Source organism: Pleurodeles waltl, chromosome 7 (assembly GCF_031143425.1).
Source record: "Pleurodeles waltl isolate 20211129_DDA chromosome 7, aPleWal1.hap1.20221129, whole genome shotgun sequence".
Classification (NCBI taxonomy): domain Eukaryota; kingdom Metazoa; phylum Chordata; class Amphibia; order Caudata; family Salamandridae; genus Pleurodeles; species Pleurodeles waltl.
Genome location: NC_090446.1, coordinates 1,057,610,082 through 1,057,628,621, shown reverse-complemented (window position 1 = coordinate 1,057,628,621; position 18,540 = coordinate 1,057,610,082). Strand labels below are relative to the sequence as shown.

The following is an 18,540-nucleotide window of genomic DNA, read 5'->3' as shown; positions in this document are numbered from 1 at the left end:
TAATGTCCATTTATGAGCAGGAAGAAAACAGTCATAAACCAACCCAAAAGAGTAGGAAAAGCAATGAAGTGATAATCCAAATATAAGACCATGGAGGGATCAGATAAGTGTGTGAAGAAAATCACGTACGCCATGTAGTGAAATATGTGAAGAATTGGCAGAAAATGTATCAACAAAATAACAAGAAGCAGTCTGTGTGAAAACAGGGGCCTCAATTGGAGGAAGAGAACTGGTAGACACCTTCAAAGGTGGTTCATCATAAGCAACTCTGTTGTTAGGAGTAGTATTAAAAAACAGCATACTTACATCTTATACATACCTTGCGTTTGCAGAGGTAACAAGAACCAACAAAAGTTAATCCTCTGCCCTCCCCAGCAGAGGGGAAACAATATTGCTATTATTCTATACTTGTAGAGGTATTTCATGTAGAGTAGTAAGTGGAGCTAGTGAACTTTCCTGGAGTCCTCGTGACCTGCTGTGCATAATGGTGCCACATGGTGCAATTTTCTGACAATGGAGACAAATCAGTTGTCTTTATAACCAGCAAGCGATGGCAAACTCATGGTTCTGGTACCTTGAATGCTGAGGACTGGCACTGATTCATGGTATGATGGGCCGAATTCCTTCTTCACTGCAATCTTCTCTCAAGCTAAATCTACACCTTTTGGAATCCAGCTGGAAGGTGCTGGTTTCTCCTTCACTCCTTTGGTGGCAGAATGTTTCAAATATTCATTTGAGCACTCATCCTGGAAGTCTTGTAGTTTCTGTAAGACAGCAAAACACTCATATACGTCAACAGACGCATCTGCCGTCACTGTGCCAGGATTGTTGAGATCTGGAACGCACATCTAGTAGCCAAAGAACACCTCATAGGGCGTCTGGCCATCCAAAGATTGTCTAGGCAGATTATTTAATGCTCTGTTGACTCCGTACCAGTGATGGACCCAACTACGTCCTTAACCTAATACTCTTGCTGTAAAGGATTACTTTAAGTCATGATTCTTCCTCCCTACAGCTGAATTTCCCTCAGGATGATATGGAGAGGAATAATGCACAGCAACACCAAGGATTCCACCCAATATCACTGTAAGTTGTAGAGACAAATGCAGGGCCCTAGCATGAGTGGAATGTAGCTACTTTATATGTCCTGATGAAGACTTGCAAATCTTTAATTACAGTTTGAGCGTCAGCCGATCGCTGTGGACACCCAGGAAACTGGAGCAAGTATCCACAGCAAGTAGATTAAATTTAAATGTGGCATCTGAATTTAAGGGACTGCAATGATCGAGATGGATGCATTGAAGCTGTTTGTTTGAAACTAAGAGGGGTGTGAGCAGTGGGTGTCAGCTAGTGGAGCTTTTAATTTGTTTGCAAATGTCACAACTAAGGACATAGGGGGTCATTCTGACCCTGGCGGTCATGGACCGCCAGGGCCAACGACCGCGGGAGCACCGCCAACAGGCTGGCGGTGCTCCCATGGGCATTCTGACCGCGGCGGTACAGCCGCGGTCAGAAACGGGAAACCGGCGGTGTCCCGCCGGTTTCCCGCTGCCCAAGGGAATCCTCCATGGCGGCGCTGCAGGCAGCGCCGCCATGGGGATTCCGACCCCCTTACCGCCAGCCTGGCTCTGGCGGTTTTGACTGCCAGAACCTGGCTGGCGGTAACGGGTGTCGTGGGGCCCCTGGGGGCCCCTGCAGTGCCCATGCCAATGGGCATGGGCACTGCAGGGGCCCCCTAACAGGGCCCCACCAAGATTTTCAGTGTCTGCCAAGCAGACACTGAAAATCGCGACGGGTGCAACTGCACCCGTCGCACCCCTTCCACTCCGCCGGCTCCATTCGGAGCCGGCATCCTCATGGAAGGGGGTTTCCCGCTGGGCTGGCGGGCGGCCTTCTGGCGGTCGCCCGCCAGCCCAGCGGGAAACTCAGAATGACCGCCGCGGTCTTTCGACCGCGGTACGGTCTTCTGGCGGTTCCCGCCAGGCGGGCGGCTTCTGCCGCCCGCGGAGGTCAGACTACCCCCATAATGTGTTGTCTGCTTGTACAGTGCTACCAATAGTGCTTCTGTAGGAGAGTTTGTAGTGTAGGGTCAACAAAAAAGGGGCTGATTTAGAGTTTGGTGGTGGGAGTTACTCCATCACAAATGTGACAGATATCCTGTCTGCGGTATTATGATCCATTTATAGCCCATGGCGATCTTAATACGGCAAATGGGATATCCGTCATATTTGTGATGGCATAACCCCCACCACCAAACTCTAAATCAAGGCATAGTCTATGTCAATTGTTGTCAGGGAAGTGGCCCATTGTATCCATCTAAGTGTAAGGCTTTTGCGGTAGGAACACTGGCCTTTGTGACAGCCTCTAAACTGGAATCGGTGTAACCACAATTATGCCTTTCCCCTGAGCCAAAGGTCTTTCCTTTATGACAGAGGTCTGATCTGCAGTCAGTATTTATTCAGTGGATGCAAAACAAATTTCAGTATTGGAATGTAAATGCAATATATAAGCAATAGGCAACGTGTCACCAACGTTAAACGTAACATATGTGTTATAAGAGGAACCCACAATTATATGGATTACCAAGTTTGTTTTTATTGACGTGTGTGTGTGTGTGTGTATGTTCTGATGTCCAATGTGTACTGGAAAAATCAGTGGGGGGGTAAATTGTATAATGGTTTTATGCTTTGTCCTTAATGTGGTATGTATGCTCTACCAAAATTGAAGAAAACAAACAATGACTGTAATTTTGTATGGTGTTTGGAGATTGTAATAGAACACATTTTTCTAAGAAATGTGGTGCCAGGCTCTTGCCCTTGTTTGATAATTCGTATCCTAAAAATAGGACACTGAGAAAGGTAATTTTAATTTTCTTTACATTAAATGAAATTCAATTTGTATCCTTATGCAGCAAATCTCAAAACAATGCGAGCGATTCTGGCTAAGTGTATGTCTAAATCTTCATCTGTGAGATATATATCTTCAACATAGGACAATGCTTCTGGATTAATATCATGTTGAAATGACATTACTCAGGCACCAAACAGACCAGGTCTGTTCTTATGACGCCGAGGGAGTCAACAAAAGTGACACTTTAAGCCTAGTGGTGAGAAAGCCGTTACATCTCTGCTTTCAGGCACTGTATTCTAAATGTTTTCTATTTTTTACAGAAAATATTGTTCATTAAAGCCATTCTGTGTATTACTGTTTAAATGTTTGTAACCTAAGACTATACAGTAAATATGATCTGCTTTAGCTACTGGGATCAAAAATGTATTCATAGGAGATACATAGGGTCCAACTATTGCCTGGTCCTCTATTTGTGAGAGAATTTATTTCACAGGAGCTTTCACTTCATATTTTATTGGGCATTATGGTTGCACTTGTGGGCTGGACCTTATGGGTATTGTGACTTCTGCCACGCTGTCTAGCAGAGTCACTACCCACATCTTGTTCTGAAGGAGCGTTCTCAATGTGTGTGGCATATTTAGCTCAAATACCGACAACCTTCTTCTTTTTAATTTGTAGGTTTTGTTGTGGAAGTTTCTCTTCCTTTTTTATGATGACATTAGACGAGCATTGGGAGTCCTCTTTGGGTTTCACATACTCTTAATCTATGCTCTGAACGCCCTCCTCTCTCTGATCGTTGTCCGATAAGTCCTGAAAGAAATGAGAAGGAAGTGTATCAGTGTACTGATACCGATCAGGCTGTTTTAACTTATCACATTTAAGTAGATTATAACGTTTATCAGAGGACTCCTGTTGAGGAGAACCACCCCGTGATTTCACTTTTTCTTTATTCTTTGTTTGTCCCAGCGTTGTTTTAGAAAACTCAGGTGCTTTGTTTGGTATTGTCCTTTACAAAACTACCTCTAAGCTGTGGTTTATTTAGTCTGGCTCCAAAATTATCTCAAGCGATAGACATATATGTGTCAGCAATAATTTTTGGTAGATCTTGCTTCTGTTCTGCAGCCGGGACCTGCATGAGGCATTGGCGTATTGCCAGCCCTGCTGCTTCCTCTTTATAATTGCTTAATTTGATTGAGGAGACAATAGCAAAATTAACAATTACCTTTATCCCCAAATCCAGGATAGGGGCCGCCCTGTATTCATGTTGAATCTGCATAGCACTTCAGGTGAAACACAAGCGATGGTGTACCATGCAAGTGGTGCAGTCATCAATGGGGGTATCAATCAAGTTGGAAGCTCGTGATGAGAATTCTGTTGGTCTTGGGATCCCAAATGGGGAAACACTGCTTCAAGCAGATTTGTGTGTGCTATCTAGAATGGAATTTCCTCCTGTCTAGTGGGAATGATGCCCATAATGGCATTGATAGTTACTGGACTAACCACAGGCACCACTAACTGTGGCTGGACTCGCTGGGACCGTTGTTACTGTGTGCATAACAAACTGTGTTAAACGTCTGTTTAGTCTAACTAGACCATTGTATAGCCACAGTAAATCACCCACATTTAGCTGTTGTGTATTTGGATAAGATGTATAGCCGGCTAAGACCGGCCATGTTGCCACATCAGTGTTGAGGGGACCCACTCTGATATTTTGTCATACATGTGTAAGGGTGCCTTGGAACCAATTTTGATGTTCCTGATATGTTAAGGCTATTTCTAAATCATTCTAAGCTTTGTATTGGCCCACTAAGGCAGCTTCAGTATATGTATGAAATGTTTGTGTATTAACATCCACTAAAGGAACAGTGACCCATGAGTAAAATACTTCAGTTTTATAAGCTATGTGAGCATCAACCACGGGGTAGCATCTCCACCCACATTAGTTAGCCCATGTAACAACATGTCTGCAATTAACAGAACTGTTAATAACGTTCACCATTATAATGAATGGAATTCAGAGAGGTAAGTACTATAGTGAGGTATCCTTTTAAGTGGTCAAGCTTGAACAACCTACAGACATAAAAAGGTACTTCCTATAATGCTGAGGAAGATTAATCCCTAACACCACGGGCATCTCAGTTTTAACGGTGAATAAGAAGCGTGGGCACATACAAGAACTACTCAGGAGACCCATTAATGAAGAAGTATCTCACTTATAAAAGTTGGTGGCACCAACTTATACAGTTCCAACTAAAATGGTAGGACTGCATATTAGGGCAACAGTACTCATGATGTAGGGACTGAGTCTGTTTACACCATCGGTAACAGTCGGCCCAATTCCTACCTAGCTCACAGTGCCTCACCTGAGCATCTAACCTTCTCAGGGTAACAGATGATTTCGGCAACCTCGAACATGACCACTCTGACTCCCAAGGAAGTCGAAGAAACAGATCTAACCCTTTTGTTGTTTACTAATGCATGCCCAGGGTAAACATAAGAAAGATACAAATAAAGGTTTCCAACCATTTATGAATAATTGTATTCTATTATTGAGAGTGTGAGCTGCGATTATTAGGCAGATAAAACAAAGCACTGTAAACAGCAGTTCCAACATTGTGCATAGAGTAAATAATCAAACAATGGCAGTTCTATTTTTATATATTCTTACCTATCACTACCTACACTCTGAGAGCATAGCGGGTGTACCTTCACCCCAATCTAGGAGGATACTCTAAGATCTACACTCTGAGAGCATAGCAGGTGTACCCTTTGCCCAATTTAGGAGGATAGCCTGAGACCTCCATACCTGGATAGCTGAGCCAGAAAGCCAGTCTAGAGTGAAGTTGGCAATCTTTCTCTGCAAGATGGAAAATCAGCATCAGCAGAGCTGCATATTGAACACAGGATTCGATCCATGACAATCACAGTTGGAGTCCTCCTCTGACCCCCATAGGGCAGTGCACCGTTTATAAATTCAGAAGCACACTTTGTTAGAGGCACAGCTCTGATGCAATTATATGTCTAGGTTTCGGGAGCTGTCTCCGAACGACCAACACGAACAGCAGGATATCTTGTTCTGTGTTCCTAACCTTGAACAGAGTGTACAGATTCCATGATGTGAAAAACTTACTAAAAACAAGCATCATGTACAGCGTATTCTCAGAATATTATTGTGCAAGCATAAAATGTTTAAAATGTCTTTACTAAAAGCAATGTCAGCCTAAAATGTGTAAAATGTAAAACTAAGCTAAGATGGAGAACTAAAGTGGGCCCAAGAAGGCCTCACAACATTAGGATGTTGTAGTGTTGAGAGTAGTGGACCTATATCAGGTGTTATAGGCCACTGCTGCTTCGTTATCCTCAATAGAGATCTCATCATTCAAATGTTCTGATATAAGGTTGACAGTCATAACAGTCAGTCTTTATTATTGACATTAAGGGTTATGGAAGATTGGTACAGAATACGTAGTATTCATCATGCTTTATGTAAATAGGTAACATCTCTAAAGTTTCTAGACTAGACTATAGGTATACCTGTTGGTAATCTAAAGGCAATCTTCTAAATTCTTAATTGTCAATTTCCTATTCTTATGAGTCTCAAAATGTGATGTGAAATAGATTAAAGTCCCTTCAATTTTAATACATTATAAATTCTGCCTACATCCAGATAGCCATTGTGACCAGCATCCTTGTCTATCTCGCTGAATTCCTTGCCATCTCTGTTGGCTTTCAGGACATCATAATACTGGAGAAACAAAATGCACAAAATGAAAAGCATGGCAGCAGGTCTTCTCCATTTATTCATTCTGTACCTAAAATGACAAAGCTATATCCATCAGGACTACCCCAACGCTGCTCCAATTTAGGAAAGAGTTGAATAAATACCTCTTTAAAAACACTACATAATGATGCAGTTATAGTCCACCATCACTCTTTGAACTGGGTTACCCCACCAATCACTCATTGAAAGTATCTTTGTCTTGGACCCTATCAGTGCTTCACAGCTGTTCACTACCTTCTGGCTACGTTTGTGCTATATAAATACCACATGACTACATGCATACAAACATACATAATTATCTTGTGGTATAGATTGTGCTTTGTCACAATCAGAGGTTTATTTAAGATCAATCCTATCTAATTGTAATACAGTGTACTAAAATATGATGATATTGATTAACTGAGTGAATTAATTATCGATTATTGCCTAATTCAGCAGTGCTTATTTTACTTAAATTTACACATGTTGATTTTGTCTACTTAGATATCTTGCAGGATAATAATGCGTATTAGAACATGCAGGACTCTCTCATTGAGATATAGGGTGGTTATAAACTTTCTAATATCTTCTAGTGAGGTTGGTGTTTTACTTTGGAGGGTCAGATCTTTGAACTGCCCTTTTGAGATAAGTTAAAATTGAGGTGATGTAGGGCTGGGTTCAGATATTGGTTGTGCATGTGATCAATGTGGGGACCTTAGACTCAGGCAGAGTCAGGTATAATGTAGTCTCCTCGCAAAAAGGTTTTGATTTTTGCAAGGCTTGTTAGTAGGAAGTGGGTTTGCTTAATGCATGCAGTCTTTCTAATTGCATTCAGAATTTTGACCAGCAAAACAATATATTGCCTTTTGCCTAACAACTTCTATAATTGCATGAAGTATGTCTAAGAAAGGCACAAAACATGACAGACATCCTGTCCGCCATATTACGATCCATTATATCCTGTGGAAATCGTAATACGGCAGTCAGGATATCTGTCACATTTGTGACGGAGTATTCGATCCAGTGAGATCTAAATCAGGGCCTTAGTCTCAGGAGGTTTTGCATTTACAACTTGCGCTTGTGTTGGTGTTTTATATTTAGACACGTTTACTGCAGGTAAAAAAAATTCTTTCATAGTATTTCTTGTTTTACCAATTGTCATTACACATGCATTGGAAACTCAAGTCTCATTCCTATCCAATTAGCAACTGGTTGAAGGAAGACTCCCTTTATCGTGAGAGTAGGAGCAGAGTTGTCTAAACGCATGGCCAGACCATTGTTATGTAACAATAGGGTCTCCATCTCTCTATTATGTGCAATCCAAATTCACAAAAACTCCTCCAAGTTTCTAGGTATGCTACCACCTGCCAATTAGATCAATATTTTTTAACAATTGGATGATTATTAGTAATTTGTGATCAGACACAAGTTAGCTAGAAAAATAGGTCTAATGCATAATGCGGGGATGAGAAAAGCCTTGGTCAGTTTGGCAACAGACTTCCGAAAATTGGTGTGGATAAAAGCTTCCATCTTGAGCCCCAAGTGGATCTTATCCTGAAGCTTCTGATAGGTATACCCAGTCAACCCTGCCAAATGCCTTTTCGCGTTGAGAGAGGGAAGAGCCATCAGTTGTTTCCGCAGTTCAGCCACCCCATAAGTGCCACTGCTAGTTGTGTACTGTTGTTTGCCTGTCAATTGCAGATGAAGCCAGACTGAGTTGGTGTGATAATAGAAAGCCAAATGTAGTGCAGACAGCCCATGAGGATTGAAGTGAACAGTTTCACATCACAGTTTAACAGTGCTGTGGTTTGATAAGTGGAGCATTATGTAGCGGGTTTACTCAGCTTTAAGAGGAGCGTAATATGACATTCCAGCAAGGTATCACTAACCACTCTGGAAACCAGGGGTTCTATCAAGAGGGAGGCTTAAGCTTTATAGAATGTGGCTGAGTACCAATCTGGGCTACGTGTCTTTCATGAGGGGAGATTACTAATCACCACCCCCCAATCTCACCTAGGGTGATGTCTTCTTCTAGGAGGCCCAATTCCTCAGTTTTGTCTGGAGGGGATATATGTAAGTAGTTAGTCATCCTTATATTAAGCATTGAGATGTTGGGCCTAGTAAAGACAGAATAGTAGTGATGAAAAACAATGATATTATTTGTCTCCTGTTGGAGATGGCCCTCATCGTCAGCAATTTCCCTAATGAAATTACATGTGAAGCAGATGTGCAATTTGTGAGCTAACAGCCTATCCGCTTATCCCCCCTTTCGTAGTAGTTCTGACAAATGTAGAGCAGTTTCTTAGCTGCTTTTTTCATCAAAATATGTTTGAGTTTGTCCCTAAATAAGGCCAAATATCTCAGAGTTCTATGGGAGCCTCCCTTCCTGTGTCTTGCCTTCGCCTGTTGCATCTGTGTTTCCAATTCCTGTTTCCGGAGTTTGGCCGCTTTCTGAAATGCGGCCGTATGAAGAATAAGTACCCCTGGGAAGACAACCTTTGTAGTGTCCCATAAGGTCACCAGTGACACCTCGCTGGTGTCCCTTTTGGGAAAATAGCATTCCATAACATACTTGATGCAGTCATGAAGAGCCAGGTCACGAAGTGTGATTTCATTGATGACCCATGGTCTATGGAATAGTCACTGTGGAACAAGCAAGCTTAACGTCAACCAGACCGGGGCATGGTCAGAGAAGACCCGGAAATCTATTTTAGTGTCTATAAATCCAGAGAGTAGGTACTGGCAGACTAAATAATAATCAAGTCAGGAATATGTCCTATGGACATTAGAGTAAAATGTGTAGTCATGCTCCTGGAGGTGATGATGTGACCAGGTGTCTTTAAGAGCCCTATCCTCTGGGCTGAAGCTGAGGGTCCAGTGGGACATTAAAATCACCTCCTAGGACTACCTCATCCCGTGCAAAGTGAGAGAGCCTCAGAAAAAGGTCAGTATGAAACTCCTCTCTATGTTGGGGCCATATATCTAGGTTGTCGTTACCTGTATGGAACCAAACATGCCACATAGTCCTATCTGTCGTCCCTCCCGATACTTGCAATTACTATCTAATTTACAGGTGAGGTCTTGATGAAGGAGGAGTGCCAACCCTTGGGAATATGCAAGTGTAAGATGAGTGGAATTGTGCAGGGTACTAGTAAGAATGAAGACATATGGTATCATCTCAGAAGAGGTGCGTCTCCTGCAGCAGTGCCACATCTACTTCCTTATGGCGTAGCCAATTCGTTTATGCCCTACATTTGAGCAGGGTATTTAAGTCTTGTACATTGAGGGAAATAATATGTAGTTTAGTCATGAAAATATAAGTTGGAGAACCTACCTTATGTAAAAAACAGAGTGGTCAGTATGTGGCCCCTGTTTGTTGAACCAGATTATGGTGCACATGTGTCAATAACCACAAACAAAAACAAAAAAGAACAACAATAACAAAGACGGGGAGCTGGGCATCTCACAGCAAACCGAGCCAATGGACCATCTAAAAGATCAATAGACTGTACACCAAAGAGAGTCAATAAAAAATGTGTAGAGAAAAAATATAGTGGCACAAGTCTACAAGGAAGGGGGCAAGCTCCAAGAAGAATCCAACCCCACCTCCTTTGTGTGCACAGCCAGATTTGTTAGATGAAATCAGTGTTCGGCAGGAGAGAAAAAGCAAATCAGTTGATCACTAAATCTATCCATTAACCCAATGTCTTTGAGAAGGAAAGTATCCTCTGTCTTTAAGGTGAAGTATCTTCATCCGAGGAAGGGGAACATTAGTCTCTGTTGGTGTGTCGCCACTGTTTACATGCCTTCTTCTTCGCCTTTCATGAAGGTTGGAAACACTAACCCCCTCCTCCATCCACCAAGGCAAGGTCTCCTGATACATGGGAAAGGTCTGCATCAGGAGTGGGCGGGCAGCAATCTTCTTGTCCTGGAACATGGAGTGGATGTGATGTGGGAAGCCCCAGTGATCTGGGATGTTGTGTTCCTGCAAGTAGTAGGTGATGTCCTTAAAGGCTTTCCAGTGAGCCAGCATGTGGACAGAAGTGTCCTGAAACAATGAGATGTTATCCCCATGGAGTACAATCAGTTCCTGCTGCTGGGTAGCTCATAAGATCTGTTTTCTCTGCTGAAAATAGTGCAGCCTAGTCATTGTGCCCGACGCTAGGTTATTCTGTTGCTGGAAGGTGGTGAACACCCTGTGGGTGCCATCAAGGAGCACTGGCAAGTAATTGGGCAGTAATAGAGAGGCACCTCGTGAAAATGGGGTTACCGGGGCTGTGCTTGTAGCTCTGACTGTTTGCGCTGTTAGGGAACAAATCCTGGATAAGGGTCAGCCCCAACAGATTTACTGCCTGGATGAGGGACGCCTTTCTAGCAGGTCTGCTCCTCTGTGAGATCCTCTGATGTTGTTTCAGCCACAGGCCCTCCGGCCGGCAGCCCTGACACACTGACCGCTGCTCCTCAGGTGCAACGGAATGGCTGAAATCTCAGCTGCTGCCTGGGGCATGGAGCGAGTATCCACGGAGAGCCGCCGCATGTACAATCCGGCCCTGCAACCCAGGGTGAGGATCCGGCCCATGTTGCACCCATGGCATGGCCTCAAGATGGCCGCCACGACTCCACACCTGTTCGGAGCAGGCGATTCACGCTGAAAACCAGCAGCAGATGGGCTCAGAAGTGGGCCCTAGTGCTCCACATCTCTGTCAAAGCTGAGGGGGCCATTGATGGGTATCTCTCCTGTTGTGTGGCGCAATTTGTGGGGGGTTTTGGGACCTCACATGACGAGCTCAATTGAGACGCTTCTTGCCAGGTCTCTTCCCTGCCCACGCCCCCCTTTTCCTTAATTTCTGTGTCATGTTTCTCATCCATAACTTCAATATTTAATATTTACTGATTTGGTTTAGAAAGCTTAAGTTCTGTATACCCTAACTATATTATTCTAATGGGGTTGTTGCAAATGAAACACATATATTTCTATCAGAAGAGCCTTGCTACTTGACTCAAGGTCACAATGGTGGGGTAGGGATTTCTCACAGAAACTGGTTTACACATTTGGAGTTGGATTGGGCTTTGTGACAGTTCACATCAAGACTGTGGCCTCTTGTGCTCTCTGCTTAGAAATCCCAATTTGTACAACAGAAATGTGTGGGGAGCCAGCTTGGAGTGTTGTTGGTGATGATGGTGTGCTCTATGAGAAGGAGTAGCTCTATAACCAAAGATTGCTAACCACCTAGTGCTTCCTAGCCTGCTTTGCACATATTATGAAGTACAGTATTACAACATACATTCACCTTTTGATTTTCATTTGTATTATATCATCAAGGAAATAAAAACAACAGTGAGGATGGAGACTCTTCAGGTTCTAATGTTCCACAACTAGAGAGTGATGACGAAGTTACAAGTGGTCATGCTGGTATGTTAATACTACATTACATGTACAATTTACAAAAATATGTCTAGTGAACTTTTTTTATAATTTTTCAGCGGAAAAACAAATGTTGCCTGCTTACTGAAATATATCTATGATTTCTCATCTTTGGACAGTTGTCCATTTCTAAAACCCTAATTCCGTATTTTAGAGTGGCCTGCAGTGCAGTTAAGGACAGCATCCTAATACGAAGGAAAACATATCTGCTCTGCAGACCTATCTAAATCAATTGATGCATTGTATTGCTGCTGTGTGTATTTTTCTTCATTAGTAATTAAGCAATAGCATGTCTGATCAGGTTTGACAATTTTTCAGATTATGATTTTGTACTGTACACTCTTTAAAAAAAAACTAAAACTAAAGAGGTAATATATAAAATACGTCTTCTTGGTTCTATCTCTGAATATTGAGTACCAACTTGTCATGCCACAAAAAAATATTTCAGCTAGAATATTGGCTTACTAAATACTGTGAATGTATGTTTCAGTTTAATATTCTTAACTCCACACCTGTGTAGCTTGAAACTATAGGTATCTTCAAGGTACATATTGGTTAAGAATAGTAAATCTATACCTACCTGTTTGCACTTACCAGCACAATATTTAGTTGTCGAACTTCTGAGTATAATATATTTGAAGCAAAAGAACAAAAATATAATATTTTGGTAGTATACTATCTCCACTATTGTGCAATGTCCACAGATCCGAAATATAGGTTAGATTGGTCAACACTACAAAATCTAGTTGAAGGATCCTTTAGATTTAAAAATGAAATCAGGAGATTATTATTTCTGATTAGTTACAAAAGAAAGTTTGTGGAAGCAATGTAGTCTGCAATGTGCTTTATAGCAGTACATATTTGCATGGATCACAACCGTGCTTAATTTGTAAATAAAAACGTGCTGGTACTCAAAGCCCTCCTCTTAAACACGCGGCTGCTGCAATTAAATGTGAGAGCACAGAATATTCAGGCAGCGTAATCCTGAAGCCTCTCCAATCCATTTAGAGCCACTCCCTGCCCCTTCAGCTCACTCTTGCAGCTTTCTGTTTTCTCCCATTGTGACGCTTTTTTGTTTTTCTCTTCCTCCAACTTTCCCGTGTGTGTCTTTTGCTCGCAGTAAACACTTGAGGCAGATAAATAAGCACTGGCCCTCAAAAATAAGTGCTGGTGCTCCACACCAGAATCAACAAGCACAAATTAAGCACTGATCTCAACCACATGAATGCACAATATATTGGTGTAAATGAAACAGTATTCTAGACTTGTAGTGAAACTGTAATTGCCATATCCAATGCCTGCAAAAGGGTGCAAATTAGAAATAATATTTTAGTACAAAATTCACTTTACCTTAAAAAATGTGTTTCTTTACTTAAGAGAGTGTCTTTAAATACACTAACTTTAGAACAGGACTCAAACCATTGGACACCATTATCTAACAAGATGTTTAGAATGGCCAAAAAATGCAAATGATCTACACTGACCTTTAGTATGTCTCATACATATAAAAGAAGTGTGAGTGTACTTCACTCTTCAGTGAACTCATTAGCCCATGCCTTTTTGGGTATGGAAAAGTGGGACATCTGCCAAAAAGTGGCAGATGTTCAGCCTGACATATTCACAGTGCCCTTGACATCAACTCACTCTTAATACAGTTTTACCATGAGTAGCAAAGGTCCAGATTTCCTTCTTGTGTAAATGCCCCATAAGAGATTAAAGATTTAATGGTGGGAACTCAAATAGGGGTATGGACCAGAATTCCCCTAAGAGAACAAAAGTCTGTAAATGTTGAAATTGAGGACCCACTATATTAGTACTGGTGAGGTACCATTGCATAATTCAATCTTGCAAACAGTCAAAAATTCGTCCAGTCCATATGTTGTGATTCAATTATATTTATTGATTAATTCGATGGTATCCAGTCTTGGAAGAGACTTGAAAATTACACAACGAACACAGCCGACACGTGTTTCGCCCTCTATGGTGTGTTCACCCAGGGCTTTCTCAAGGCTGCAAGTGATCAAGAATGAGCAAGTTGAGGGCGCGGTCTGGCCTCGTGATGACATGCCCGCCTAGACGGTCAGCTCTGCCGTCGGCGAGCCCCGGATCGGGCAGGAGGGCGTCCTAAAGACCGATGGCCCCCTGTAACGGAGTCGAGCAGGACCTGTGAGGTTCCGGGGCAGCCGCAGGCTCGATCGTTCGGTGCCGCGAGAGCCCCGCCCGCATCCTCTTCTCACGCGGGGCCGGATTAGACAGTGAGGACTGCGTGCAGATGTGAAGCCGCAGCCTTGGGTACATTATTCAGCCCGGCGAGTGGAAACATAATCAACCGGGAGAGAGAGCGGTGAGCCGGGAAGGGGGGACGGTGGAACCACCTCTATCCACCGAGGACTGGCAATGGGAAGACCCGATCTGGGGGCCACACACATGGAAGGGAAATAGAGGGGGAGAAAAAAAAAGAAAAAAAGAATAAAATAGGAAAAACTGAAGGAAAAGAAAGATTAACAAAAAAAAAAAAACATAAGCCATCATAAAAAAACAAAACTCTATTGATCTATGGATGCCCCCCCCCAAGCCTCTCCCCCTATGAGGACAAAATCATCTTAAGAGGCACCAGTAACCCAACAGGAGCCCATCTACCCCGCCCGGACCACGAAGAGACCAGCGGGAAGTAGAAGGCCACCTGGACCCACCTAAGGAGCAGACAAAAGCTCTCATTAACCCCTGAGAGACCACCTCGTAGCAGAGCCCCCATTGAACACTGCGAACACCGCCCCATGTGGGGATTGAACTGTGGGCACAGCAGCCTCACGGAGCTGCAGAACAGCAACACAGGAAACAGACATTTTCAAACCCGCGCACTGTTCATTGAAGGTCCTCACGCCACCATTGGCTAGATCACTATATCCTAGCCTTCTACGATACTCCATCCCCTTCCCACAAACAAGAAGACCCCTCTCGCACGACGGAAGGAGAGGAACCTCCGCAGATGCTCTCTGACTGCAAAAGACCAACCCTACTACAAAAAAGGGAGAAACGGCAGTCATAGTGAGCCAACCAACACCGCGCTACTACACCACGGAGAGGCGAACCACACACTTTGGACACCACCCCGCATCCGCTGCCCTCCTTGTCCCGCTCCCTATCTCGCTTCACCGCAAGGGACCTGAGCATATTTGCCGCCACACCTACGGACACACAGATTGAGACTCTGGGGAACCTGCGGCGACCACAGCAGTGACCCCTCTGACGTCCTAAGGGACGCACACCTACTGGCCACGCGGCCACGTTACTTCTCACCAAGAAGCCTACGTCTTGACAGTACGCTCACCCTCCCTGGAGCCCAGCATCTGGTGATGCCAGGGAACAAACCCTCAAACAAATAGCTGGGCAAACCAGCAAGACAGTTGCTCTTCTCGGAAGCTCTGAGACAGAACAGAGCCCCGCCTTCGACACCTCAGGAACATATGACTCACCAACCTAGCGACATGGTGGACGTCCCACAGGGTGCAACAATGGACCGCATCCTGCAGGAGATATCGGCAGTGGGCCGCAGGCTTGAGGGCATGGATAGCAGGATGATCTCCCTCACGGAGGAGACAAAATCAATGCACCTAGACATCGCGGGCTTCCAGTCCAGAGTGACCACACTGGAGCAATGGGTAACAGCAGTGGAGACACAAGCCACACTCACTGAGGACAGGGACCAGGAACTCCTATACCATCGCAGTAAGGTCATCGATCTTGAAGACAGAAGCCGCAGAGAAATGTTCGCTTCCTTGGCTTCCCAGAAGAGATTGAAGGGGCGAACGTGCAGTTTTTCCTAAAGGACATCTTACTTCAACTCACTGGCCTCGCCTTCGACCCCCCCCCCTTGAAGTTCCAAAGAGCTCACAGACTGGGCCCTAAATGCCGGTAGGGTGCCAACCACCCACGACCCAGCATCGCCTGCTTCTTAAGACACACACAGGCACGCCAGCTCTTACAAAAAGCACGAGCGCAGGGCCCCTTCCGCATGAACGACCTTCAGATTCGAATGACGGCTGACTTCTCAAAAGAGACCAGCAACCGCAGAAAGGCATTCCTAGCTCTTCGCCCCGTCTGTGACAATTAGAGATCAAATTCGGCCTCTTTGAACCGGCAAGAATGTGGATCACAAAAAACAACGTATCCAACAGACCTGAGTCTCTACTTGGACAGCATCTCAGACCGCTCAATAGACATGTCCAGCTGGACCCTACCACAGACCCAGATCACACAAGCGCGGAACCCACCATCGATGGAATTGACTCCCGAACGTCTGGACCACGACCCCTCGGAAATCTCCAACAGAGGCAGGGACCTTGAAAGACTCTCTAAGAACTATGACGACAGGGGCCAAATATTGCACACAGTGGTTAAACACACCCAGGGGACGGACAGGGACAAATCCCGCTCCCCCTTAAAACCCGCCCCAGCCCCCACCTGAGATGGAAAGAGCAGTACAGGACATACACCTTACGGGCTGGGAAAGGAACAGGCATCCTTCTTCCAACCCCGTATCTACCCACCTGTTCTGAACCTACAGGCACGACGAATGGCAGATGAGTGTTATGTGAAGTTTTACCGCTGTGCACTGTTATTCTTGTTTATTTTGTTTTGATTGTTGGGTTTGTTTCTTTTGGGCGGCATGCTAGCCACTGACTCAGCTTTGGCGCTCTGACCCTCGCTCTCTTGCTCACAACCCTGCGTTCCCCCTAGCCATCCCGTGCCTCGTTCAGACCGGCCCCACATATATATATATGTATATGTGGATGTATATGTATATGTGTCTATGTATATCCACTTCCTCATCCGCTCCATCTCCCCACAGCTCCCTCTATCGGGAGAACGGTTGTTGGTTTCCCAGCCACGGCAACAGATGAGGGCCTCCAATCCCCCGCCCTTGACAGGACTATTTGTGGCCTCTAGGAAATGCTACCCCCGTGCCATCCCCCCCTCCGTGCCACCACATTGTTCTGTCACTCGAGACACAACTCCCCTCTGCATGCTTTCCTCCTCTCCCTATTCTCTAGAACTGAAGAAAGGACATTGTCCACTATAAAAGGGACACAAGGGCTTCCACCGGGAGACGCCACCGCCGTCGAAGACATGGTAACGAACCACAGGGGCTCTGACATCCTTGCTACTCCAAGGGCGCCTGTCCTTCCTGGTCGTGGGGCCCGCTGGCTGGGATGGTGCTTCCCGATCTGGTTCTAGACCCGCAGACTACAGACTCCGCCTCAACTCCTTTCATTCTTCCCCTTCCCCTCTATATCTTTCTTTTCTTTCTTCTCCTCCCTTTTTCTCCTACCACCCCCCTGCTACTACTATCTCGTATATCCATCTGTACAACCCGCCCCTTCTTTCCCTAGCTCTTCACCCCCCCTTCTTTCCCCCTCTCCCTTCTTCCCCTCCTACTTTCCTTTATTACTGTTCTCCCTATCCCTCTCTCTCTCTCTCTGCCTCTTCTCTCCCCAGGTCGCCCACCCTTGACCCTGCTCTCTGGTCGTCGTAGCTTGATACCATCCCTGCTTCGTGCTCTTCATCACTCGCGACTCTTCCAACCTTTGCACTCCCCACCCCTCTCTCCCCTTCCCTGCTCCTTGTCCTCGTCCACCCGTCCCGTCTGCCCTTTTACGCCACCATAAATACTCACTCCTGTTCCCCCTCCACAGCTTCTGAATATCCCCCCCTCAGACCCTTTAAATATCCTTAAACCTCTCCATACCTCTCCCGCAAATTACTACTATCCCCCACCAAGGCCCAGACAAGCTCCACACGAGGGGGCAGGACCCCCTCCGCATATGGCAGGACCCCCCTCGCATATCCCCACCCCCCCCTACAGATTATTTCATGGAACGTTGATGGCCTGACGCACTTCATCAAGCGAAAAAAAATACTCTCATACCTCCAATCCAAGCGAGTAGACATTGCCCTCCTACAAGAGACCCACTTAAACAAGGAGGAGTCGGCCAAACTGCACCGGGACTGGGTGGGAACGGCGCTATACAGCTGCACCCCCCCTCCTGGAGATAGAGACAAGGGACCCCCACGCAAATGTGGTGTAGCCGTGCTGATACGGAAAAACATCGCCTGCTCGATCTCTAAAACATGGATAGACGCAGGGGGCTGGTACATGTTTGTTAAGCTCAAGTTTGGAGACGCCTCCTTATGTGTGGGATCCGTCTATGCCCCCATGGGCCCCAAGCGTCTGTTCTTCCTTCGACTCAAACGTCTACTGTCAGAAATAGGAACTACCCGAACCATAATAGGGGGAGACTGGAACCTAACCAGAGACGCAGTGCCAGACAGAACGGGCCCCTTAGATGTGACCAACAACGGAGACAGGGCCCTACAAATAGATGTGATGCAGGGCAATGGTATTGTAGATCACTGGAGAATGGCAAACCCGACTGTGAGAAGGTAGCCTCTTTCTAGGCTTGTTACCCCCACTTTTGGCCTGTTTGTGAGTGTATGTCAGGGT

The 18,540-nt window shown here is 45.0% G+C and overlaps 1 protein-coding gene across 8 annotated transcripts in view; it reads left to right on the top strand.

Annotated features, from left to right (window-relative positions):
- Window positions 1-18,540, top strand: part of LOC138245916 (uncharacterized) — a 191,189-nt gene that overhangs the window by 83,806 nt on the left and 88,843 nt on the right. For 7 of the 8 annotated variants that reach the window (XM_069199962.1, XM_069199967.1, XM_069199961.1 and 4 more), the window contains one exon: window positions 11,934-12,023. The exons of the other annotated variant lie outside the window; for it this stretch is intronic. In XM_069199962.1, the coding sequence (XP_069056063.1) occupies window positions 11,934-12,023 (90 nt within the window). The remainder of the gene's footprint in view (window positions 1-11,933; window positions 12,024-18,540) is intronic. 8 annotated transcript variants of the gene reach the window in all.